This window comes from Neovison vison, chromosome 3 (assembly GCF_020171115.1).
Source record: "Neovison vison isolate M4711 chromosome 3, ASM_NN_V1, whole genome shotgun sequence".
In the NCBI taxonomy this organism is placed as follows: domain Eukaryota; kingdom Metazoa; phylum Chordata; class Mammalia; order Carnivora; family Mustelidae; genus Neogale; species Neogale vison.
The window spans coordinates 67,334,769-67,360,037 of NC_058093.1; the positions used below are offsets into that span (position 1 = coordinate 67,334,769).

At 47.8% G+C, this 25,269-nt stretch overlaps 1 protein-coding gene across 1 annotated transcript; it reads left to right on the forward strand.

Moving 5' to 3' along the window:
• Positions 1-21,378: 21,378 nt before the first annotated feature.
• Positions 21,379-23,946, forward strand: SP5 (Sp5 transcription factor). The gene is made up of 2 exons (XM_044240932.1): positions 21,379-21,429; positions 22,143-23,946. Exons 1-2 carry the CDS (start codon positions 21,379-21,381, stop codon positions 23,283-23,285), a joined length of 1,194 nt encoding a protein of 397 aa, XP_044096867.1. The 3' UTR covers positions 23,286-23,946.
• Positions 23,947-25,269: the final 1,323 nt, after the last annotated feature.

Genomic DNA, 25,269 nt, shown 5'->3' on the forward strand with positions numbered 1-25,269 from the left:
TATGTTTGTACAAGGCATTTTTTAATAGGAAAAATTCTTTTCTTACATTGTATAATCAGTAACAGTTAAATTCTTAACATTTAAAGGAATAGTTTGACAAATTAATGAACAAATTAGAAGTACATGCAAAAACTAAATTGTTTCTAGTTTAATTGCTACAATTAACATAATTACAAACATTCAAAAGGGATGGGCTACTTGATTCAATGGTTTTCAGAATGTTTTCTGTCAAGAGCTTGCCTTCTTGTGAAGTCAAAAAAGTCTGTGAAACACCAAGGGAGGGCTTTTGCTCCCCCTCTTCCCGCTCTCAACCCCAAATACCTAGGCACCTCTGAACACCACTGAACACCTAGGCCTGTAGGCCAGTTGAAAATTCCGTCTCACTAATCTTGCAGAAGACAGATTTATGAAACAGGATACCAATTTGTTGTCAGTGGAGACTCTAAAAGATCAAGATGACAGGGGAGGATGAAGTCAACAAGGTAGAGGGGCAGGAGGCACATTTCTCAAAGTTCCAGCTGAGAACCACCGGTCTTACCAACAAGGCAGGCTAGACAAGGTGTGGGCAGAGCACCCCCTCTCAACCCCCCGCCAACCCCTATGCTCGCTGACCTGAGTCTGCACCGCCTCCAGCAGCGGGCCCCCGCCTGGTGACAGGTTCTCGTAGAAGGCCACTTGTGTCCACTGGCAGAGCACCATCTTCTTAGAATGACAAATACTTCATCCTTCAAAATTGTTTCCAATATTCTACCATGATCCTCTGACCTTACAGCACTGTCCCGGGGCAGGCAAAACACCAGTCATCACGATACTGCTCAGCCTGTGCTAGTCACACGTTGACACGAGAGTTGGAAACAACGTTCCGCAGCCATATACGTGAATAATTTCTTGGTCGTTTGAGAGATTTCCAGAGATGCAACAATGTCATCCATGTACATGTGATCTCAATTTCAGAGGGAGGTGTTTTCTTCCTGTCGCTAATTTTGGCTCTACACCCCACTCGGGTTCTGAAAATCTCCATATAGTAACAAAATCAATACTCTAAACTTGTAGAAAACCTAGTAGAAAACGAGAGCAAGATAACTCAAAACTCCTTTCCTCCTGGCATTCTCTTTGCTTTGACTTTAAGAAAAACTTCTGAAGAAAAGGTACTGTCCAGGGCACTGCTTTTTTTATTTCATTTCTGACAGCAGAAGTCAGAGCCTAACACTTTGCATTCATTATATTATTCTTTTGATAATAAAAGGGATGCCTCTAATTCTTTGAAACAGTTGTGGCCAGATGGAAGTATAATGTGCATATGACAGTATGTGTGAAAGTTGCTGGATTGACTGCTCTGGGGACCAGAACTCGTGATTCCTCTGCGACGCAGGGCACAGAGAACAGTGGCGGCTTTCACGCTGGTCTTTCTGTCAGTCAGCCTCAGCCCTGCCCTGCTGGGGCCACCGGCTCCGAGTGGAAGAGCAATTCCATCTCCCCTCGATTTAATCCTTGCCTGTCTGCGGAGACCTCACCAAGGGTGCCAACTGTAAGGATGGCTTTGGGTTTCCAACACCTGTCCACCAGGAACTGGACTTATACCCCCAACTCCTTTCATGCGGCCACAAGACAGACATCAGATGGTGGCAACTTCTGGTCCCTCCTGAGCGGATGGGTCACGTGGTGTCCAGCATTCTCTGCTCGAGCCTCACCGGTTTCCAGATATTTATCCCAGTGTGGCATAGTGAAGGCAGACGGAGACAGCAAACGGAGTCTTTTTCGGGAAGCCTTGCCGGCATCAACACGGCGGTGATTTTGATTGTCTCCACAATCCTTCGTTCTCATTGTATTTATGTGTTTTTAAAATTTTAATGGTAATTTCACACATGTTCTAAACCTTTAGAGTTTTAAAGCCAGAAACTCGTGTGACCTAAATTCACTTCCTAGCAATGGTAAGTGCTAATAACACTTATTGAGCTCTTAATATGTTCTAAGCTTCTTCATGAATTATACTTGAATTTTATTTCTTAGTCAGCTCTGGCTGTTATAACAGAATACACAGACTGAATGAAATTTATTTCTCACAGCTCTGGAGACTGAGCAAGTCCAAGATAAAGGTGCCGACCAATTCTGTTCCTGGTGAAAACTCTCTTCTGGCGGAGGGTTGCTGTCTTTCTGTAATCTCACATGGCAGAGAGAAGGGGAGAGCAAGTTCTCTGGTTTCCTCTTACAGGAGCATGAATCCCATCATGCGGGCTCCATTTCACAACCTCAGCTAAAGTAGTAACCCCTTAAAGGTCTCCCTCCAAATACTGTCACCTTGGGGATTAGGCCTTCAACACATGAACTGGGGGGTGCACGAACATTCGGGCCGTAGCAATACTCATTCATGCTAACAACACTACTCTGAGGTTGGTGTTACTGTCCCATTTTACAGATGCACTAGTGAGATAGAGACCAAGCCCTAAAGTTGTAGAGCCAGAGTATGAACCCAGGCAGGGCGACACCCACATCCACGCTCTTATTTACTCTTCTAGACTCCCTGCCGCACAGCACAATATCACATGGAGCATTTAGGAAATGTCTGAGACACCTGGTAGCCACTTTTTCACTTTCCCTGGTCTGAGAGTTCCTAGCCCTGCTCCCTATTGAAATGGCCCGAGAAGTGAATGGAAAAATTTGCCCCGAAGAGATGAAAACTGTGTCTTTACAAAACCCTATACATGAATTTAATAGCAACCTTATTGGAAATAACCAAAATCTAGAAACAACCAACATGTCATTCAAGAAGTAAATGGGTAAATTCAGCCATATCCGTGCGACGGAACACAACTCAGAGATACACAGGAGGCGACTGCTGATTCGTGCAACGACTTGAACAGCTCTGGAGGGCGTTATGCGGAGTGACAAAAGTCAACATCAGAAGGTCACACACCGTACAGTTCCATTTGTATGATATTCTCAAAGGGATGAAATTAGGATGGTGAAGGGCAGATCCTAGGGGTTGGGGATGGCCAGGCATGTGGCCCAGGCAGGACTCTACGGGTGGCAAGAAGGAGGTGTGCGATGATGAAATGGGTCTGCATCTTAATCGTTGTGACGGTCACACTAATCTCACGTGACACAGGGACATAGAACTACTTCTCACATACTGACCCAGCGTCGGTCTCCTGGGTGTAGGTACCATAGCTATATAATCATTGGGAACACTGGATGAAGGCTAATGGGATATCTTGGCACTCTTTTTGCAACTTCCTATTCACCTGTAATTATTTCAAAATAAAGGGTTTTTTTGAAATGCCAATGGCCAGGCTTCACAGATTCTGATTTAATTAGTCCGGGTAGGGCCTGGGTTCCATACCTTTTGAGAAGCTCCTCAAATGATTGTCACCTGCAGCCGGAGGCGAGCTCCTATGAGCTAGTGCCCAGAATCCTACAGCTGGAGGTATTCTCTTTTGAGTTCAGAAAACGGTCTTCGAGAGCCCCGAGTAGAACGTAAGAGGAAGTTTATGAGTTCCCCTCACTGTTACCCAAGAGAAGACACGTCCTTGGGAGACCAGGACAGCAGACAGGCCCTCATTAATTAAGTCGTGGAGCAGAGAGAGTGAACAGTGAGCAGCAGCATAAATCCCCATTTGGTTCGCCTTGCTGATGTGACCCCTGGAAGTCTGAGCCCAGATGTCCACAGTCGGATTGCTGGTCCTGCCTTAAGACTTCTTCCCCTCCTGGAGGGCCCCTTTAGCAGCGCCTGTTTCAAGGGCTTGTCTATCGACTCTTTGACCATGCCTCATGGGAAGGGCCGCTGAGTCCCAGCTGGCTAACACTGATTTACCATGTGATAAACTGTCTCTGGGACAGGCTCATACAGAAAGGTGCCAAGCGTCTTTTCACCACCTTGCAAACCAACGCACATGAATGTTTTCAAAAGGGTTATTCAATTGGTATTGATTAAGTGCAGGTCAAGAAATCAAGCACTTATGCTTGGCAGCTGGCAGATTAGGTTTCCGCTGAAAGTCTCCAAAATGTCCGAAAGAGTTTCAATTCAAGAGAGGAAATAGATATTGGGCATCTGAAGCGCCCCAGTTTCCCTGGGACCGCTAGCAAGATGGGAGCCACGTGTGCCCCCACATTAACACAGTGGCCACCCATGGAGCCTTCTGGGCAGCTGCAGGAATGAGCCCTGGAATGCATTTTCTGGTAGCTGCATCTGGGTAAGTGGCAGACTTCCTGGCTGCCTCTTTTTCTTTTTTATAGCCTCTTGGCTGTCTGTGCTCAGAGAGATGTTCTGGCAGCTGGGGACCCACCGTGGGGCAGATTTGGGGTCGAAGTCCTAATGAGTAGCTTTGTTCTCTTAAACACTATTGTCATCCAACTCACCTATTACTGTGAATAATTTGCTAATTTTGGCCATAAAAACAAGTTCTTAGACAATCTCCAGTAATGTGCCTTTTTATGTCGATCAGGGGAGTATTTTCCTGCCTCCTCTTTGTTTGATATGGAAATGAGTCTGATAGCTTTATAGCCAGCCAGGAGTTAGAGCATGGGAGAGGAAGAAAATTGTGTCCACCGTAAAGGTGGCTTCTGCTCTCTTCTGCAAGTCTTTGAAGATTTAGTTCTTGGAAAACAAAGACTCAAACTAAATGAACATCAGATCACAGTTCTCAGGGCTATGCACAAATACATTCTGGGTGTCTATGAAACACATATTATATAACATTTATTGCCTGATCTCGCTATTTATGAAGCACCTGGGACAAAGCTTTCTTGTGCAAGGAATTAACTGGGGTTGAAAAGTAAAATCTTCATAAATTGTGTGAAATTCTGGGCCCACAATCATCTTGTTCTGGTCAAGGCAGATCTGCCTTGAAATCCCCAAGCAACTACAGGCAAACGAGGCCGACTCCAGGCACAAGAACACAGGGGTCCCAACTTGGGGCTTCCCCTTTCTGGTCATTCCACAATTAATACTGCCCTTTCTAGAAATCCCAGCAACTCCCAATTCTGCTTCACAATCCCAAACAAGAAAGCCTGATAAAATCACATGCAGTTGTTGAAGTCTTAGTTGATTGTACTTTAATGGGCAGAGTGTCAATCAATGTATTACCTAACTAGGCATTTGCAATCTAAGACCGAAAGCCTTGATTCTGTTTTCAGGTATTTTGAGCACAAGGACAGGTGTTGGGGCCTGGAGGAACAATAGCAGACTCCATGATTTTTCACTAAACTTAGCTGATTGGAGGAGGTAGGCCTAGGGTAAACCTATTTTAGCTACTCTAGGGCAGAAGTATTTGTATTTATTCACTAGCTTCTTTTAAAGTCTGGGTCTTTCTTGTCTCTAGGTTCCAATCTGGCTCTTCCCCCTTTCCCCCCACAAACTCTGTTCTCCCTTCCCCCACTCTTTCCTTCCCCCCATTTCACTGCCCCCCTCCCCATATCAGTGTTCCCTCTCCTTCTCCTCCGCCATCCCTTCTCCTGCCCCAACCTCTTCCCACAGCTCTGCCCCACATTCCCAAGAGCATGCTTTGTTTTCCAGCATAATCAATGCTATTTTCCCTTCTACCTAATGCTATTTTAAACCTCTTCACCTTCTTTTAGAATGTCCTGAAATGCAGCACCCCCCCATATCCTGCGGTGGAAGGAGTACTTTAGGGGCAAATCTCCAGAGCCTGAGTTCTGGTCAGGTCTGCTCTGCTAACCTGCTGGGTGACCTTGCAGGAGTCACTTCTCTAGGCCTCGGCTTTCACACTCATAAAATAATAGATTGGACATCAAGGCCAGTCTCTCTCTTAAAATTTAATGATCTTATGTACCTTCAGACACAGGTTTTCCTTAAAAAGGAAAAAGTATAATTACTTCAGACTTTAAAAAGCAGGAAATTCTGACACATGCCACAACATAGATGAATCTTAGGAACATGGAGCTACGTGAAAGAAGCCAGTCACGAGAAGACAAATATTGTACAACCCCACTTACATGAAATATCTAGAGGAGGCAAACCCATAGAAGTAGAATGGTGGTTGCCAAGGGCTAGAGATGTGGGGAGTTGTTGAAGGGGTACAAAATGTCAGTGTTGCAAGATGAAAAAGTTCTAGTAGTGCATTGCACAACAATGGGAATATACTTAACACTACTGAACTTAGAAATGATTGAGATGGTAAATTTTTTGTGTTTTTGCCACAACTGAAATTTTTTTAAACTTCTCAAATTTAATGTATCTGTAATCCCCAACACATTATCATCAGGTGTTAGAAACAGAGAAGTAGAAGCAAACAAAAAAAAACAAAAACAAAAAAAATCCTTTAATTCAGGGTTGAAAATGAGGCCCAGGATAAGTCAAGACCCTCTGCCTAGGGGCCCAGAGCTATGACGGTGTGCATGCCAGGGGGCTGGACTTCTTACTATTTTGTAATCTTAAAAACCTACACTGGTTTTAGAAGAAAATGATATTAATAAAATGGTATTAATGCTTCATATTATGCCAAGAGAGGAGAGAAATAATATTTTTGTCAATTATTAGTTATATTAATAGAGAACAAAATATACCAGTATTTTATAGAGCTCTTCATTTTAGATTTAAGTTTAAGCCAGCATATTCTTAATTTGTTGAGGTTTGAAGAGTGATATTGCCATTATGAGAAATGACACAGAAAGTTATTAAAACCCTCTCCAGCTGCTAGACTGGGAGTCCTGGGTACCACCTGCTCAGCAGAGGGAAAAACCAGGACGCGGCCCTTCCCCAGCAGGAGAGCAGGATGGGCAGGTGATGCACCTACCCAGGGCCACACTGAGATGCCCCAGGCTGGGTTTTTGCTTTCCTGTGCCCCAAGGGCATCAACCTACATTGCTTCATAATAATGCTGAGACCCAAGGGCACCGTTCTAAAATATCAAGAGAAGTTAATACTTTCTGCATCTTAAAAACCCATCCTAACTAACCAAGCCTAAAATATTGCCATTATGAGCTAAATAATAATCATTCTAAAGGGAGAGCTAAGTGAGAGTGCCCCAAAGGTATTGGAAAGTCACTGAATCCAAAACCAGGCAGCTATATCCTAATCTTCAGCATCCATCCCAAAAACAGTTTTAAAAAATCCCATTTATTGCTATCCGGTGAAAGTAAGGTTATTGAGTAACTGAAGAAGTGTTTCCAGTACAGAGTCCAGGTTTTCTATTTTAAATAGAATGTTTCAATTAAGTAAATATTAACTTCAAAAATGTCCCAAGTTTAGTAAGAGCTTCATTCTGTGGTTATAAGCGAAGGGAAATAATAATAAAACACCGTTGACATGACCACATAATGTCACACATAAACATCATCAAAGCTCATCTCTTTTACAGGCCTTGGAGAAGGCTGTGCTCTTGAGTCCAGGGAATCTACCACATGCCTAATGACCTTGCTTTATTGGACCAGTAAAGAATTTAGATAGTGAAGTTGAAAATTTCTCTTTCTCCCTTTCCCCCTGGGGCACTTCGCTAGCTCAGTTGGTAGAGCACTGGATTCTTGATCTTGGGATTGTGAGTTTTTGGAGCCCCATGTTGGATGTAGAGATTACTTAAAAATATATATATATATCTCAATTTCCACACACAAACACACACACGTATGATGAAGTAGTCTTACTTATCGCATAGTATATAATTTTAGAGTTTTGCTTTATGTATTTTATTTGTAGGAACAGAATGGTATAGGGACTAGCAATAACGTTTCTTTAAACTGAATGGAATGTTATCATCTGGTAGCAGATTATTCCCATGTCCTTCCTGCCCAGAGAAAGAACAGTGAGAAGGAAATATCTCACTGGGTTGACGGTATGTAGAGTTGACATATAGATTAAGATGCCATGAGGACTGGGCAAAGATTGGCCTAATCTGAGACAAAAGATACACACACACACACTCATGCACACTACACACTCCAAAACAATTAGATCCCTAGAAGCATTAGCTGCTGGAAAAGGTAGAGAAGGCAGAAAAGGCTACACTGGGATACACCTCCCCAGAGACCCTCCTGCTGCTAAGCCATTTATGATTTGAAAAATAGCTTTCCAGGGAGACTATATATGGGTGAAAATATGTGATTTGTATTGTTGATTGAATATTTTACTGGAAAAGGACCTAAGAGATCATTTGATCCAAGCCTCTTCGCAGGAGATTCACTGCTGCTTCCTTGTAACTTAGGAAATGTTTGAGCTGCCCACCGTGTTCAGAGCAGCACACTAGAATGGTAGAAAACCAAGATGCAGTGAGATTTTATGGTAGTGGATTACATGATTTTTCAAGATATTCTAGTCAACATTGCCAAAGTTGTGATTTAAGATTCTGTGGGGGAAAGAGAGATTAATTGGAAAAGAAAATGCTAAGAAGGTTTTCAGAGCAGCGCTCTCCTGTAAGATGTGGCTGCTGAGCACTAGAATGTGGCCATTGAGACTGAGGAACTGAAACTGTAATTTAATCGGTTTAACTTGAAATATGAGGGATGCCTGGGTGGCTCAGTGGGTTAAGCGTCTGCCTTTGGCTCAGGTCATGATCCCAGGGTCCTGGGTTCGAGCCCCGCATCAGGCTCCCTGCTTAGCAGGGAGTCTGCTTCTCTCTTGGCCTTCTCTGCCAGCTGCTCTTCCTGTTTGTGTTCTCTCTTTCTCTCTAACAAATGAATAGAACCTTTTAAAAAATTAAAATTAACTTGAAATATGAATAGCCCTCTGGGGCTATTGGCTACCCTATTGGACAGCACAGTCTTAGGGGATGTGAGGCCGAAGCTGGACTTCAGGGAAGGATAGGTGGGAGTTTGATAGATACGGAAAATAAAGATTCCAAGTAAAAGCCAAGGCTTGTGAATGTTCATGGAGGAAGGAGAGCTTTAGGCCTGGCCAAGCGAAGATTTAATACGTGGTAAAAACAGAATGAAGGCTAAAGTGGAAGCTAAGGCAGGAAGATTAAAACCTATGCTGCATCTTGAATGCAAGCTTGGAAAACATTCAATTAATTCCCTATTCAGTGGGGAGACATTTAAGGTTTTTGAACCCAGCAAAAAATATAAGCTGCTCAATGTTTGAGAAAAGTAATCGTCAGATTACATTACAATGCAGTATGAATTTGAAGGCTCTTTTGGTTACCTATTGCTTTAGAGCAAACCACCCTACATTTAACGGAGTAAAACAACAGTCATTTCATTGTGCTCATGGACATTCCAGGTCAGGAATTTGGACAGAGCACAGAGAGGATGGCTCATCTCTGCTCCATGATGTCTGGCACCTCTGCTGGGGTAATTCAAACTGCTGAGGGATGGAATTACCCACAGGCTTCTTCACTCCCATGTCAGCTTCTGGGCTAGTGTGATTAGAAAGCTGGCTTCAGCCGGGACTGTTGACCAGAGCACCTAGAGGTGGTGGCTCAGGCTTCTCATAGCTGGGTGGTTCCAAGAAGGGGAATATCAAGGCAGGGAGAGGGGCAACCAGAGAGTGAACATTCCAAGAGAACCAAGTAGCAGCCACTTGGCCTTTACTGACCTAGCCTTAATGGCTACTTCTGCTGCATCCCATTGACTCTAAGCCAAGTCATTAAGGCCAGCCAGTTTGTACAAGAGATTTAGTTGGGATCATCTCTTGCAAATAGTCTACCATGAAAATAGTGTGTACAGTCACAAGGGCCTTCTAAAGGGAGTTAAAGATAATGAAAGCTTCAACCAGGAAAATGGAAGCTAGAAAAGAAAAGTAAGAATTGATTAATAGTATGGAAACAGAGTTAGTAATGATGAAGGAGGGAGTGAGGAAGGAGAAAGGCCAAGTGACTCTGGACCTGAACCAATTTAAAAATCACAAATCAGATATCTTGGTAAGATGTGTTGGTTTAAAAACTGGGAAGAGGTGTTGCTTCCTGGGGATATATTTATTTTGGAGATCTGATGGGACATTCTTGTGGAGGAGACATCAAGGAGGACAGTTAGTAATCCAGGGCTGGAGCTCTAGAGAAGGTCAAAGTCAATGCTGGAGACAGACTTAGGAGTCATGAGAGAGGGAGATGATCAGAGAGTGCATATGGTAGGAATCCAGTAAATACTGATTGAATGACATCACCCCACTGTGACTGGGACCAGAGTATCTGGGCCAACTCAGTGTTTGAAATGAGAACAAAGAGCATATCCATACTTCAGCCATTCCCTACTGGAGAAGTAAGGGTCTAGGAAAGGAGACCAGGAATTGAAGTGAGGCAACTTCATAGTCAGCAAATGTAGCACAGCTTGGACTGGCTCATTCGGTAGCTGTCCCAATCTCTTACAAGGCCAGAAAGCTGAAAATTATATTCCCTGGACTCTCTTGCAGCTAGATTTCTGTGGTGTATGATTTAGACTGGACCAGTCAGATGCAGCATCCCAAAACTAGGAGACAGAAGCACATAGCCGTGAGGTAGGACCTACACTCCTGTTGTCCCTGCTGGTAAGCGCAGGTGCAGCACATTCGTTGTTTCTGTGGCAGCTGTAACAGAGGTCCTGATGTCACAGCCTTACCTCCGTAGTTGTCAAAGAGGCAAGGTCCACGGTAGGGGTGGCAGGATTCTGTGGCTTTCCAGAAGGCAGGCAGCTTTCTGATTCCACAGCAGCCTGATCCCAGCAGGGGCAGTGGCTCCCTTGTAAACCCAGGTCTGTGGTATGGTTCTGGGAGGCGTTCCTAAAAGCTCAGCTGAGACTCTGTTTCTTCAGATCGCCACTCATTCCCTAAGACATTTGAATACGTTGCTTACCAATACGGTGAGCAAGAGATCCTGATGTAGGGCTTGGAGACTCTTGTCGCAGCCACTTAGGAGAATCTTAGAGAAATAACGAATTAGGACTATTCCAGGGAGCAGCCATTAAAAGGTTAGAGAGGAAAGTAGAGCAAACAGAGAGGGAGATCAGTGCTGAAACCCTGAAAGGGAGCATCTGAGTAAAAAGAACAGTTCCAAGTTGAAACTAAACTGAGATCCTAGAACCCCAATAATAAGGGCACTGTTTCTCAAAACCAAAAGACCCATAGGTAAGACTCTTGCCAGAGCTATAAGAAGTAGAGGTGACCTTTTAAATGGAACTGGGGACATGCAGAGACCTGACATTTGTGTTAGTCTGTCCTCAGCTGGACCCATAAAGATATCATCTAATATTTACCTGTATCCTTAAAACTGGAGTCTTAAAACTTCTAAAATAGAGAGCTGACTCTGTGTGCCCCCTGGTGGCTTGGGGTAAAGGTAAAGGGCACGGGAGAGAAAAGAAAATTCTAGAAGTTAAAGAACAGTCTTGATCTGAACTGTAACCCTTGCGATGAAAATTCACATTTCCAGTGCACCTGGGTGGCTCAGTGGGTTAAGCCTCTGCCTTCACCTCAGGTCAGGGTGTCAGGGTCCTGGGATGGAGCCCCTCATCGCATCGGGCTCTCTGCTCAGCAGGGAGCCTGCTTCCCGCCTCTCTCTGCCTGCCTCTCTGCCTACTTGTGATCTCAATCTCTCTGTCAAATAAATAAATAAAATCTTTTTAAAAAGGAAAAAAGAAAATCCACATTTCTCCTTGGGTAACACAGATTAAAACATCACATGTGAGACTGACATTCTTATCACAAAGCAAATAGCACCCTGTAATGTGGCTAAGAAATTATCCCTGACTTCTTATTTAATAATATCACTCCAGGGGGCTCCTGGGTTGAGTATCTGACTCTTGGTTTCAGCTCAGATCATGATCTCCTGAGTCCTGGGATCAAGTCCCAGGTTGGTCTCTATACCCAGCAGAGAGTCTGCTTTAGGCTTTCTCTTCCTTTCCCTCTGCCCCTACCCCCCTCTAAAATAAATAAGTAAATCTTGTAAAATAATAATATCACTGCAGACCCACACACTCATTTGCTTTTCCAATGATAGAAATTTGCACTCACTTAGGGAGACACTCTAATCTGATGATTAAAAGCAGTAGCCGGATTCAACACCAATAACAAGATGTAGGATCTTAGGCATGCTATTTAACTCATCTGTGCTACAATTTCCCCATCCATAAAATCAGGTGAGTAAGAGAGCTGATGAGATTTCTTAGAGTTGTAGTTGGCCACAGAATCATGGTCCTCCAGCCACATGGTTACATAAGCAACTTACGAGTGAAAGTGTCTGTGTTTCACTGTGTCCAAAGACCACCACCAGCAAACCAGAGCAGACCCATGATGCAAACCCATGACCTCACCAGCACTCCTTTCTCCAACTAAATTAGCCAACTCTTCCTTCCATTCAGGAGTGCTGGACTTGAAGGGTTGGAAATGAAGGGTCCAGATGTTATTATCATTTCTTGATATGCACACAGGATCTTTATTGGGCTTGCACCCAAAGAGAATTTCCTATATAATAATGCATGTTTTTATTTTATTGCTATATCCATTTTATTGCTCTATTTGTCACTTTTGTCTCTTTTAAGGGAATAAATGACCCACAAATGAGTATTAAATCATGGAGAATCTTTCCCTCGGTACTCCCGTTCCCCATCAGCATAGAAAAATAATGCATAACTCAATTCTTTCACTGTGTTATGTGATCTCAGGAAACCACCTCACTTCTTTGGGCCTCACCACATTTATCAGCCCTTCACACCCTCTCAAGATGCTGGGACCCAACTGTGCCTGCCCTCTGATTGCTCTTCCTCAGCTCTGGATTCCAGGTAGTCCAAAGGGCAGAGTTCATCTTCTATCTTGGGAGTCCTCCACAATGCCTGAGCTCACCAGAGCCGATGTCCTTTGTAATCCACAGAGATTGAGTTCCTTGTACCTAGAAAGAAAGATGGCAGACAGAGCCACAAAATGGTCTCTTGTGCTCCTGCAGTCTCCTGCCATGACCTTCGGTCCTTGGGCTTCTTTATTCTTTTATTTCTCTTGACATCCAGTGGCTCGTGTGACGAATCAAAACATAGGGTTGAAACATGGATATTCATGGATAAAATGAGAAGGAAAAGATATGCTTAGGAAATAAATTTTGGTGCTATCTTTTCCTAAGATGGATTTTTGGCAAGGGGACATTTTTGGGGCCTAAAGATGGCTCAGAGCAATGCTGTTGACAGCAATTTTTTATAAAGATTTTATTTATTTATTTATTTATTTGAGAGAGAGAGAGTAAGTGAGTGGGAGAGAGAGGGAGAGAGTATCTGAAGCCAACTCCAGGCTGAACACAGAGCTCTAGGCGAGTTCAGTCCCACCACCACAAGATCATGACCTGAGCCAAAACCAACAGTCGGACGTTTAACCAAGTAAGCCACCCAGGTTCCCCAACAGCAATTTTATATGCCAAAAAAAGCATGTTTATTTGTGGACCTCCCCACCATGGGAGGCACCCCAACCCTTCTCTCTGCCCTGCTCAACAGCCGCACTGGAGGACATTAGCAGTATTCTTCTCTTTGCAAATCAGGGAAGTAAGGAGAGGGTCCCCGTTCTTGTCTGAGGAATCCAAATGACATCAGAGTGAATGAGAAGAAAAGATTTAAGTGTGTGAGGCTTGGATGTGGTCAAGTAAAACCGGTAAGACAAGGTTTGGCACAAGCCAATGTAAGCATCCTGATCCGCAACCAGTTTCCAACTGCACTTTTAATGTGGGAACCCCTCACCCCAAACACTCTTAGCAATAACTTCACCTTGTACTTTCAGATTAATAAATGAGAAGCTTCTCCTGGGAGTTTTGTTTGGCAACAGCCCGGTCAGAAGTTCCCTACAGTTGGACTTGCTGGCTGCTCTCTGCCTGGGAAGGAGAGGTTCCTCTCCTCAGACTTCTGCTGCAAACCTCCAGATTCTAGGCTTCCCACCTACAGCTCCCCACTTCCTACTGTTTTTTTTTTTCCACATCCTAAAGCACAAACACTTTTGCCCTGACCCTGCTGGTTGTTTCAGCTGCTTCTTAATCTCATAATCTGCTTCCTGTGCCCACTTCAGTTCTGAAGGTAGAGCCTCAAAGTTTCCTCCTGAAACCAACAGACCCTGTTTTAACCACGCTTTTTTCTACCCCTCCACCCCACTGTGGCCTTGGACATGTCCAGTGGTCTTCCTCATTTTCCCACCTCTGCTTTGTTTCCTCTTGCCTCTCTTTTTCCTTTGGCTACATTGATGGCTCTTCTCCCTTTGCCCCTCCTCTAATGGTGGTTCCCCTAAAATTCTATTGTAGCTTTCCTCTATCTGCTTGATCTCCACTCACTCCAGTGAGCTCACTCACTCAGCCATCACTACTCACCTGGAGTTCCCAAGTCCTTATCCTTGATTCCTGCCCTGCCTCCTTCCCATATTCCCAACTTTTCACAAACATTTCCCTCTGAATATCCAACCAAAATCTTCAAATCAACAGCCCCAAAATGAATTCAGTGCTTCTACTCAACTACAAACTTCTCCCTCCTTATTTTCCTACTTTTACCAACAACTGGACCATTTTTGCTGTCTCACAGGCTAAAACCCTGGGGTCTTTCTGATCTTTTTTTTTTTTTTTTTTTTTTTTATTTATTTCAGAGAGAGAGAAAACAAGATGCATGGGAGCTGGGAGGGGAGGGGCAGTGGGAAAGGAAGAGAAAGACTCTCCAGCAGATTCCACGCTGAGCACAAAGCCCAACCCAAGGCTTGATCTCAGGACTTGAGAGATCATGACCTAAGCTGAAATCAAGAGAACCATGCTTAACAGACTGAGCCACACAGGCACCCCTCTTTTTGATACTTTTGGAACAACTGTATTGAACTATAATTATGTATCATACAACTCATCAATTTAAAGTGTATTATTCAATGGGTTTTAGTCTAGTCACAGAGTTGTACAACCAGCACAATCAATTTTAGAATATTTTACTCTCTGCAAAAGAAAAAGCAATCCAAAAGCAATCATTCCAAAATTCTCCACTCCTCCATCCTCCCTCCCACTCCCCACCCCCACCCCTGGCAACTCCTAATCTACTTTCTGTCTCTGGATTTGTCTAGTCTAGACACTTCATATAAATGTAAACATATTATATGTGGTACTTGTGACTACCTTCTTTCACTTAGCATAATATTTTCAAAGTTCACCCATGTCGTGGGGCATCTTGGTTTCCGCTCAGGTCATGATCTCAGAGTGGTAAGATCAAGGATGGAGTGGAGCTCTGCACTCAGCACAGAGTTGCTTTGAGATTATTTCCCCCCCTCCTCTTCCTCCCTCTCTGCTCCTCCCCTCATTCTCGCCACCCCCCCAAATAAACACATAAATAAAATCTCAAAGCTCATCCATGTAGTAACATGTACCACCATTTCATTCATGTTTATAGCTGAGTAATATTTCATTGCATAAAAGCAACACATTTTGTTTTCCATTCAGCAGGTGATGGGCTGAATTGGATCGTTTCTATCTTGTGGCTATTATGAGTGTGCTGCTGGGACATTGATGCCCAGGTTTCCTGTGCACATATGTTTTCAATTATCTTTGATATATATTTAGGAATAGAATTATAACTCCATGCTTAACATTTTGAGAACCGCCAAATGGTTTTCCAAAGTGGCTGTACCAGTTTACATCCCTACCAGCAGTGTGTGAGGGTTCCAGTTTCACCACGTTCAACACTAGCTTTCCTGTCTGAGACATCCTAGTGGACGTAAACTAGTGTCACGTTTGTTTTTATTTGTGTTTCAACGATGGCTAATGATGTCGAGCATATTTTCATGTGCCTATCTGCTTTTTGTATATGGAAAATATCAATTCAAAATCTTTGCCTATGTTAAAATTGGGTTAGTTGTCTTTTTATTGTTGAGTTACAAGAGTTTTTTTCCACATTACAGATACAGATCTCTTAAGAGATAACATAATTTGCAAATGCTTTCTCCCATTCTGTGGGGTGTCTCCATTTTCCTGACCATATTTTTGGAAGTGCAGGGATCTAAATTTTGATGAGGTCCAGCTTATGTATTTTTTCTCTTGCCACTGTGTTTTTGGAGCATCTAAGAAATTACTGCCTAACCTGATGTCGTGAAGACTCACTCCTATCTTTTCTTCTACATGTGTTATAGTTTAACTCTTATATGTAGGTCTATGATCCAATTAGAGTTAATTTTTATGTACACCATAAGGAAAATGCCCAACATCAATCTTTCACATGTGGCTATCCAGTTGTCCCAGCATCATTTGTCAAAAGTGAGATCTTTTTTGTTTTTCCTTTTGTCTCTTATTCCGAATTGTCATCAAATTTTCCTCTTTTTCTCTTTAAAATGTCTGTCACCCTTTGACTACCACACAAGTTTCCAGTCCAGGTCTTCACCATCTCACACCAAGATAACTGTGTCTGCATCTTTCCTTCCAAGCTCTCAGCAAGCCAACCCTCCTAGGGAAGGACAGTGAAGAGCTGGAATTGAATTCACCTACTCAGGAGTCTACACTGAATTTGCACTACGTCTAGAGGGACAGTCTTCTCTCCCTATTTCTCTAATCTAGCCCCATCCTGTCCATACCAGCAGATCAAAGATGGAAAATGTCCTCTTCCCTGGTTATTCGGCTCCTCAGTGAAAAGGGAATTCTCTTCCCTTCCTGTCCTTTCCCCTACTCCATTGTCTTCTTTCTATGCACTCATTAAAATTCCCTAGGTACTTCAAGCTCCTCCAAACCTCAGCTCCTTAATAAGCCACCCTTAACTACTCTAGCCCTCACCATTGTCCTCCTCTGAGTCCCTACTGTATTTGTGAGCTCTGTGACACCAAACACTATGCAAATGACATTGGTACACACAATTCCATTCTACCACCCAACACCAGTGAGCCTTTTTTGAAAAGCTACTGAAGTTCACAGCACTGTGGCAGGAAGGATACATGATGTAAACGCAGTTTACTGGAGGAGGTCAAGGACCTTTCCTAGAAGTCCACTCCTTCATGTATTACATACTGATCCAATTTTGAAGTTTAAGCTTAAAGTTAACACAAGGTTTCCAGTTGAGGAAACTTTCCCAAACCAAGACAGTGTTTTCCAAAGTTTCCCAGCATTATAATTTCTTGCGACTGAACGCTCTCTGCTGGGTTAGTGATTGAGCTGCTGTTTCAGACGCAGGCGTTAGAGCGCCGGTAGTTTGGTCTGCAGCTTAAACTATGAGACCAATCCAAATCCTCAAAGTTAACTTAGAAGGTATCAGATTGCAACCCCTTCCCCCACCACCATTAAAACAAAACAACAACAACAAAAACTTCCACACTGAAGAGGCAAAGTTTGATCCCTTCCATGTTGAGAGCTGGAAACAATAGCAGCTTTCTGCTCTAGCAAGACTTCAAAAGGCGGCCGAGTGACTGCTCTAAGAATACTTGCTTGCAGAAGACTGAGGAAATGCACAAGACATCCTCCTGCGTCTCGGTGCCGCATTAGCACGAGGGAAACTGACCTCTCCCCTCCCAGCACCTTTAATAGAGCAACGACTGGTACTACTTTTAACTAGGTAGATACGGGCAATTGGAAGGTTGAGCCTTTAGCGAGGAGCAGGGAGGTCCGGGAGGGGGTGGAAAAGGAGGGAGAGATCTGGGCGGTTAAGCAACACCTTGCTGTGAAGAACCAATGAATTATGAATTCGTTGAAATGACCTAAATAATGCACAGATATTTTTAAAAAATCAACTGGAGATGGGTGACCGATTGGGCTGATTCCAGAGGCGTGAGTCCCCGATTGTTAGAAAAAAATACCCAAGGCGAGAAGGTACCAAGCTCGGGCGTGAAGTAGTAACCCAGAGTTCTCAGCACACTTCTTTCTGGAATGGATCTGAAGCGCGCTGAGCGGATCCGCATACCGTGCGAGTACCTGTGCGGGTTTACCTACCCGCCTCTTCCCTCTGGTGGCACCTGGTCGGCACTCGTAGCCTGCCCGGGAAGAAACGGTGCTGCAAACTTCCCAGCCTCAGAGCCCTGCAGCTTGGAGAGCCGCACTGCCGCGCTAGCCGCGGCGGGGAGGCTGGTATTCAACCTCCCCGCCCCCCGCCGCGCTAAAAGTTTGCTCCCTATTCGCCGCTCCCCGCCCCTCCACCTCCGCCCTCCGGCTGGAGGACCACAGAGGAGTTCGTGGGTCCTCTGTGCACAAACACACCCACCAACAAAAGAAAGCCCATTAAATCTTCCCTCCTGTGAACTCGCGCCCCAGCGGATACCTCTTTGAACTGACCCCCGCCCCCGCAGCCCCCGCGCTGTCTGGGGCGCGCCCGGCCCTCCCGGGCTCACTCCTTCCCTCCCGGCTGCGCACTTTGCAGCGCGCTTGGTCTTTGATGTTTCTTTACATTATGGCGGAGCAGCCACACTCTCTTCCCCGGCGCGGGGCTTTGTGTAACGGAACTGACATTTGGCCTTGATACCTGTATCTCTTGGTGATTGCAACAAATTTCTAAAATAAATATTGTACTTTGATCTCCCGGCATTGCATTTTTAATGGACGCTCCGAACATTACTTCATTAAGAGTAAGTTTTTCAGGAGCCCGACTGCAAAGGGAGGGAAGCTAAACAGCAGCTCGTAAAAGTCTCTCTGCAAACTTCAGCTTAGTGCTTGGGAGGGCTACAATCCTGGTGGGTTTTCACAAATGGAGGTGAGGCCGACAGCAAGAAAGGGCCTACTGTGCGCCCCACGGTCCTAAAGACTTTGCTTATATTACCTCTTTGAAGCCTACAAACACTCCACAAGATGAGCACTACTATCACCCCTATTTTACCAACTGGGAAACGGAGGCATAAAGAGGTTGAGTAACTTGTTTGCCAAGGTCACCAACTAAAAAGCGTCAACTAGAAAATCTGGGCTCAGATCTTGTGAACCCAACCTTTTAACCACGAAGCAGTTCTCTCTTTCGTCTCCTGGCCCCTGGTGGTGTGGTTTAACTGGCTAATGGGGGCATCTTGGAGGAAAAGTTCTCTCCTATAACAACTACGCAAATGTGAACTGGCTTTTCTTGCGTTTGTGTTAAGACAGAGAACATATTCGGCAAATGAGACTGCTTTCCAGTCTGCTTGGCCCAGCCTGGCCCGACCCCTCGGGGATAGCGGGGTTTGAAGAGCTCCAAGGAGAGGCAAAGGAAGCACGCCAAGGTCCCAGACCTTGGGCAGTTCGGCGGCGTGGGTGCGCGGGTGTGCGCCACGGAACTCCCTGGCCTCAGACGAGCATCCGGGAAAGGGCGCCGTGGGGTCCCGGGCTTCACCCGCACTCGCCCCACGGATGGGATGTGGAAGGAGTAGGACTGCCAGGCCTCGGAGCCAAACGCTAAATCCCCTCCCTTCCCCTCTTCCAGAGCAACCGGACCTCATCTTCAGGAGCCTTGGCCCAGCGAGCTGTGTGGTCAAGGCGCATCGTTCCTGGAGTTCGGGTGGGGTATGCTCGGAATGCCTCACAGTGTTTGGACGTCGTGCGGCCCACTCTTCTTCGGCAAGATGTTTCTATTTCTCTGGCAGATCCCGGGCGTGTGGAAATGTGGGTCTGGTGGCCTAGCCTCCCGACCCCTGGTGGGAATGCAGAGGGCACCAAGATACAGCGCAATCTCCGAATCAAAAACGGGTTGGGGTTGGGGTTGTGTTAGCCGCAGGCGCCACACGGCGCGTTGGGTCACCCGGCCCTTCCTCTCAAGTCAGTCCGGGCCGCAGCGCGGTCTTTCCAGAAGGCGGGACGCAACATGGCTGGAAGAGCCCCGCACAGCAGGCGGCCTTCGAGAGAGGAGACCCTGTCTGCGGGGAGGCCCGGCGTGAAGCGGGGTCCACCAAGCCCAGGCAACCCACTCCTATGCTCAGCCCCGTGAGCCGCGGCCGCCGGCGGGAGGCCTCAGCGGCCCTTCCGGCCCCTAATCCCCTTCAGTGCCGCTAGGATCCCGCTGCGCCCAGCCCCCTCTTCTTCCTCCCCCCGCCTGGCGCTCGCGGGTGAGGAGATTCCCGCGTTCGCACCCACCCGGCGAGACGCGCCTGGCGCCCCCGCCGGACCAAGGCAGGTGGCCCACCTTCCCTCCGCGGTCAGGCATGCGGGCCAGGTAGGATTCGGGGTGAGAGTTTCCCGGGCCCGGGGCGCACGCTATGCGCCTGAACTTTCTTTTCTTTGGAAAGGTGACAGGAACAACAGTTTTATTGACCTTTCTTTCCGGTTAAAGGGCCTCCCTCGCACTAAGTGTGGTTTGTTCAAAACAAAAGGTTTCCTTGACTGCGCCTTACTTTTTCCAAGTAGTTCCCTGGTAGGTGTGTGCGGCTCCCAAAGAGCGCGCACTCGCTGGACCGGGTTAGGGAGAGAAAATGCTAGCACTGACGGGGGCTTCGGGGGCCTAATAGCAGTCAGCCGCCCGACCGACCCTCCACGGCGTCCAGGGCTGCCAGCCTGAAGGGAGAAGAGCGACATCACGTTTTTTTCCCTCGGGTGTATATTATGGTTTGCTCTGGGTGTCCTGCCAAGCTTAGCTTTGCTGGTAGGCGCGGTACGGGTGTTTTTCCCAGGCTCACTATTTGCAAAAGTTGGGGCCAGAGAAAACTTCCAGGTCGCCAGCAGGAATGTCACAAGCGAGCCACTGTGGCTTGTCAGGCAGGCGGCCCTGGAGCGTGCGCGCCACCCACCGCCGCCATGGGCGGCCGCCTGGCCCCGCCCCGGGTCACAGCCCTGCCCGCAGCTCCACCGCCGCAGGCGGGGAGAGCGGGCACGCGGCCGGCGGGGCGAGGTGCGTCCCACGCCCCGCCCCGGGAATTCCCTCAGGTCGGCCGTGTGCGCGGGCCGCTGCGTGTGCTGGTCCCGTGTGGGGTGTGTAAGTACGGGGGGAGGGGAGAATTACCCTCATCTCAGTCTCAAAGTCCTGCTCCTGGAAGCCAAAGGCAGATTTCTCTGGAGATAACAAAGACACTTTGTCACTTTGGGCGCTGCCTCGGTGCAAATCTTTAATTGCAAGGGAGTTGCGGGGGAGGGTGGGGGGAGGATCGAGTGTCTCCAGCAACCCAAGCGCGGGTCTCCAGGCGGCAAGGCCCCCTTTGATCAGGAAAATCCAATTATTTGTGTATATACATTTCCCACATAGTGATTACTTCATTAATTGTCCCGCCTTTATCTCCTCCCTTCCCATCCCCCCTAATAATCAGTTCTTTTATCCCGACCAACAAACACACCATAGGAGCTTTGTGGATTCAAAGGATTTGCTTTCGCTTCTGAAAGAGCCGCTATTCTTTGATGATTGGGTAGCGGCAAACTTCAAAGCCATAAATCTTCCCTCTGACTGGCTGGCGGCCCAGCAAAGTCCTTATCAAATTCTTGGAGGTGATCCTGAAGCGCTCAGACCGCGCGCGGGGCGAGCGAGCGGGGTGCGACGAGGGGCGCTGGCGGGGAGGGCCCCCGAGCGCAGAGAGAGCGCCCGGGAGGGACGCTGGGCCGCGGTTCGTCCTCGCCTTCGGGTCTCCATGCCTCGGCAGCGCCCTGCTCCGCCGCCAGCGGCCCGCAAGCTGTAGCTATGGCTGCCGTGGCCGTCCTCCGGAACGACTCTCTGCAGGCCTTCCTCCAGGTCAGGTCTGGGCTCGGAGGGAGCGAGGGAAAGGTGGGAAAGGTGGCGTCCGGGTCGATCCTGGTACTGTGGGCACCCCGAATCTCAAAGGGACCCCTGCCTGCTCGGTGGATGCCGCTAGAGTTAGACTGAGGGGTGCCCACGTCAACTTCGCACCTAACCTTGGTGTCTAGAGTGTGGCCTTTGGGGGAGGGCCGCGGGGATCCGGGGGTTACTCGGACTTGGGCGTCTGGCAGAGAACAGGGTCGGAGCTCACCCTGTTGGACCCTCCCACTGAATTTCAGCCTGGGGTGGGCGGAGGAGGAGCGCGAGAGTAGCGTGGAAAGAGCTTAAAAGATGGGAGGGCGGGCGGATGGGCAGCTGGGCTGTGGGTGTTTCCACACCCTTTCTGACCGCGGAGCCGGCAGCGGCCCGTCGGATCCCTCTCCCCTTCCACCCTGTGCCTGCCTTCTCTGAGTCTGGATGGCGTCTCCTTGCACCAAGTAGTTTCACGGGAAGAGCAGGAGCGCTCCGCGTTCAGGTAGCGCAGGCACCAAAAGTTAACCGTACTGGTGGGTGCGTGCGTGGGGTACAGTGGCGGGGGAGGGACACCGGGACGGGGGAGGGGCGGCGCTATAATAGCTGGCGTGGGGGTGGCGGGCCGGCCCGGAGACCGCGCTTGGAGCGCTAACCTTTTGTCTCTTCTCCGCCCTCCCCCGCCGCCGCCCATGCAGGACCGCACCCCCAGCGCCTCCCCGGACCTGGGCAAGCACTCGCCCCTGGCGCTGCTAGCCGCCACCTGTAGCCGCATCGGCCAGCCCGGAGCCGCTGCGCCCCCGGACTTCCTGCAGGTGCCCTACGACCCAGCGCTGGGCTCGCCCTCCCGGCTCTTTCACCCTTGGACCGCAGACATGCCGGCGCACTCCCCGGGAGCGCTGCCGCCCCCGCACCCGAGCCTGGGCCTGACGCCGCAGAAAACGCACCTGCAGCCGTCCTTCGGGGCGGCGCACGAGCTGCCGCTCACACCCCCTGCCGACCCCTCGTATCCTTACGAATTCTCACCCGTCAAGATGCTGCCCTCGAGCATGGCGGCCCTCCCCGCCAGCTGCGCGCCTGCCTACGTGCCCTACCCCGCACAGGCCGCGCTGCCTCCGGGCTACTCCAACTTGCTGCCCCCACCGCCCCCGCCGCCGCCCACGTGCCGCCAGCTGTCCCCCAACCCGGCCCCCGACGACCTCCCTTGGTGGAGTATCCCGCAGGCGGGCACCGGTCCGGGGACCTCCGGGGTTCCGGGGGGCAGCCTCTCCGGCACCTGTGCCGGGGGCCCTCACGCACCCCGCTTCCCTGCCTCGGCGGCCGCAGCGGCCGCTGCAGCCGCCGCGGCTCTGCAGCGGGGCCTGGTGTTGGGCCCGTCGGACTTTGCGCAGTACCAGAGTCAGATCGCCGCGCTGTTGCAGACCAAGGCCCCCCTGGCGGCCACGGCCAGGAGGTGCCGCCGCTGCCGCTGCCCTAACTGCCAGGCGGCGGGCGGCGCCCCGGAGGCAGAGCCGGGCAAGAAGAAGCAGCACGTGTGCCACGTGCCGGGCTGCGGCAAGGTGTACGGCAAGACGTCGCACCTGAAGGCGCACCTGCGCTGGCACACGGGCGAGCGGCCCTTCGTGTGCAACTGGCTCTTCTGCGGCAAGAGCTTCACGCGCTCGGACGAGCTGCAGCGGCACCTGCGGACTCACACCGGCGAGAAGCGCTTCGCCTGCCCGGAGTGCGGCAAGCGCTTCATGCGCAGCGACCACCTTGCTAAGCACGTCAAGACGCACCAGAATAAGAAGCTTAAAGTTGCTGAGGCCGGGGTCAAACGGGAAGACCCGCGGGACCTGTGAGCCTACCCCGGGGCGATTCGAGGCCTCTTCCGCCTCGGATTCCCGTCCCAACACCTCTTCGGGGAGGTTCCGGGGTTCTGTGGGCACCTGGCCGAGGGAGGACCCAACAGGCACTGGCGTCTTCCTGCTGCCCATCTCCCAAAACGACGCCAGGCTTCCAGCTTCCCTGGCCCGGCTGCGGACAGGGACCCAGTGCCCAGGAGAAGCAGGGGAGGTAGGGTTGGGAGCTCCGCGTCACGCAAGGGTGGTTTCAAGCTCTGAACCATTCCCACCGTCTGGGAGAGCTACATCTTGGTGGAACCATACTGGGCCGGCCTTGTATATAGGAAACACTGCTGAATTAAAGCAGAAGGACCTTGGGAGATTTTAAATAGTGCTCGGTTTTTGTTTTTTGGTTTCTTGTTTTTTTCCCTAGGATCGGCCGGGCTTTGTACAGGTTATTTAAATAGCTTTGTTAAAGAATAATTATTATAATTATAACATTAATAAAAATGTTACTTTTGTCCTCAGCTCCATGCAGAGCTACAGCATGAAATGTATCTCTGTAAAACAATCAGCAGTTGCAGCGTGAAAATAAATACGTTAACTCCGAGGTCACCTCGAGACCCGGATGAGGCAGTCTCATTGGATCTTTTCGTCTTTCGGGAGGCTTTATAAAGCGGTCAGGTTTCACTGCGAAGACGGTTCCTGTAGGCTGCCTATATGAAGGTTTCTTGGTTTGAAAGGGTCTGGGCAAGTGTGTTGGGTGCGTGGACAGAGAAAGTAGGGCAGAGTCAGATTTGTGGTAAAGAGCATAGATCTCGCGGTCTTAGGACTTGACCAGAGACTGTCGGGCTTCTCTTAAAAGTTTGATACTTGCTGCACCTACAATGCACGTTCTTCTATCTGGCAAGTTCCCTGTGGCTTTCCATTTGGTGGTTCTGTGGGTACAGAAGTCATACTAGAGCTTTGCTTCTTCCTGGCAGCGGGTTATGCTGGTGTCTGGAGAGGAACTGGAAACCCAAGGATCTGTTCATAAATGAGACTTTGGAGAGGTACAAAGAAACTGGGGACCTTCCTTCAAGGTTGGTCTTCGCCCAGGGAAGAAGCTGACACCTCAGCCCCCTTGTCTGGCTTGTTTTCTTCTTAATCATTGTGCTGTGAAAATCCTAACAGTCTTGCTTCACAATGGCCACTTAGGAATTTCTGGCTGGGCCTGGAAGTTTAGTTTCATTTTGTATCTTGGGATTTTATTTTATTTTTTTATCATTGAAGTAGACCAAGGTTTGCTCAGGGAGGAGGCGGGAATACTCATATCTAGGTTTCTCGCCTGTCTCTAAGAAAAGTTTACAGCTGTTTTTTTCAAGTGTCTCAACTCAATTGGCGCCTTGATGTTTGCTAACATTTGCATTTTTAAACTTGAAACTGAAATCTTAATCTTCTGATTTAGAATTATCAAAGAACATTTGCCAATATGTCAAGGTAGCATCATTAATGGCAGATTTCAGTGGAACTGAATAGTTTTTTCATGGTAGCAGAAGTGTTTATACATTGATAGGACTTCACAAACTGTTATCTTTCCTTTTGTTTGAAGTCAACAGGAATGGTAAGTTCTTAAGAGCCAGGAGGATTTTACTTGAGACTTACAGAATTATGTAAAACACAAACATCAACATAACAGAGGAAATTACTTTTATATTCCTAAGAAATAGCATTTTACTTTAACTTGAACAAGGTAGCAAAAGAGTGTTAGAATCATTTGGAGATTTGCCTTAGAACCAGTTGTTCTCATTAGAGACTTTGGAACTCTTTGGAACAGATTGTAATGCGAGTCTTCAGAATTCTTTACCTGGGAAGCGCATTTTGGTTTGCTCAGTTTTCAAGGGTTTGACAGTTTTGCAAGCAACATTAATAGGAAAGTTGCTACTTTACACTAATATACATCTAAGTGTGTAATCTTAATCTAAATCAAGATTCTTGAGAATCATTTCTATGAAGAGTTATA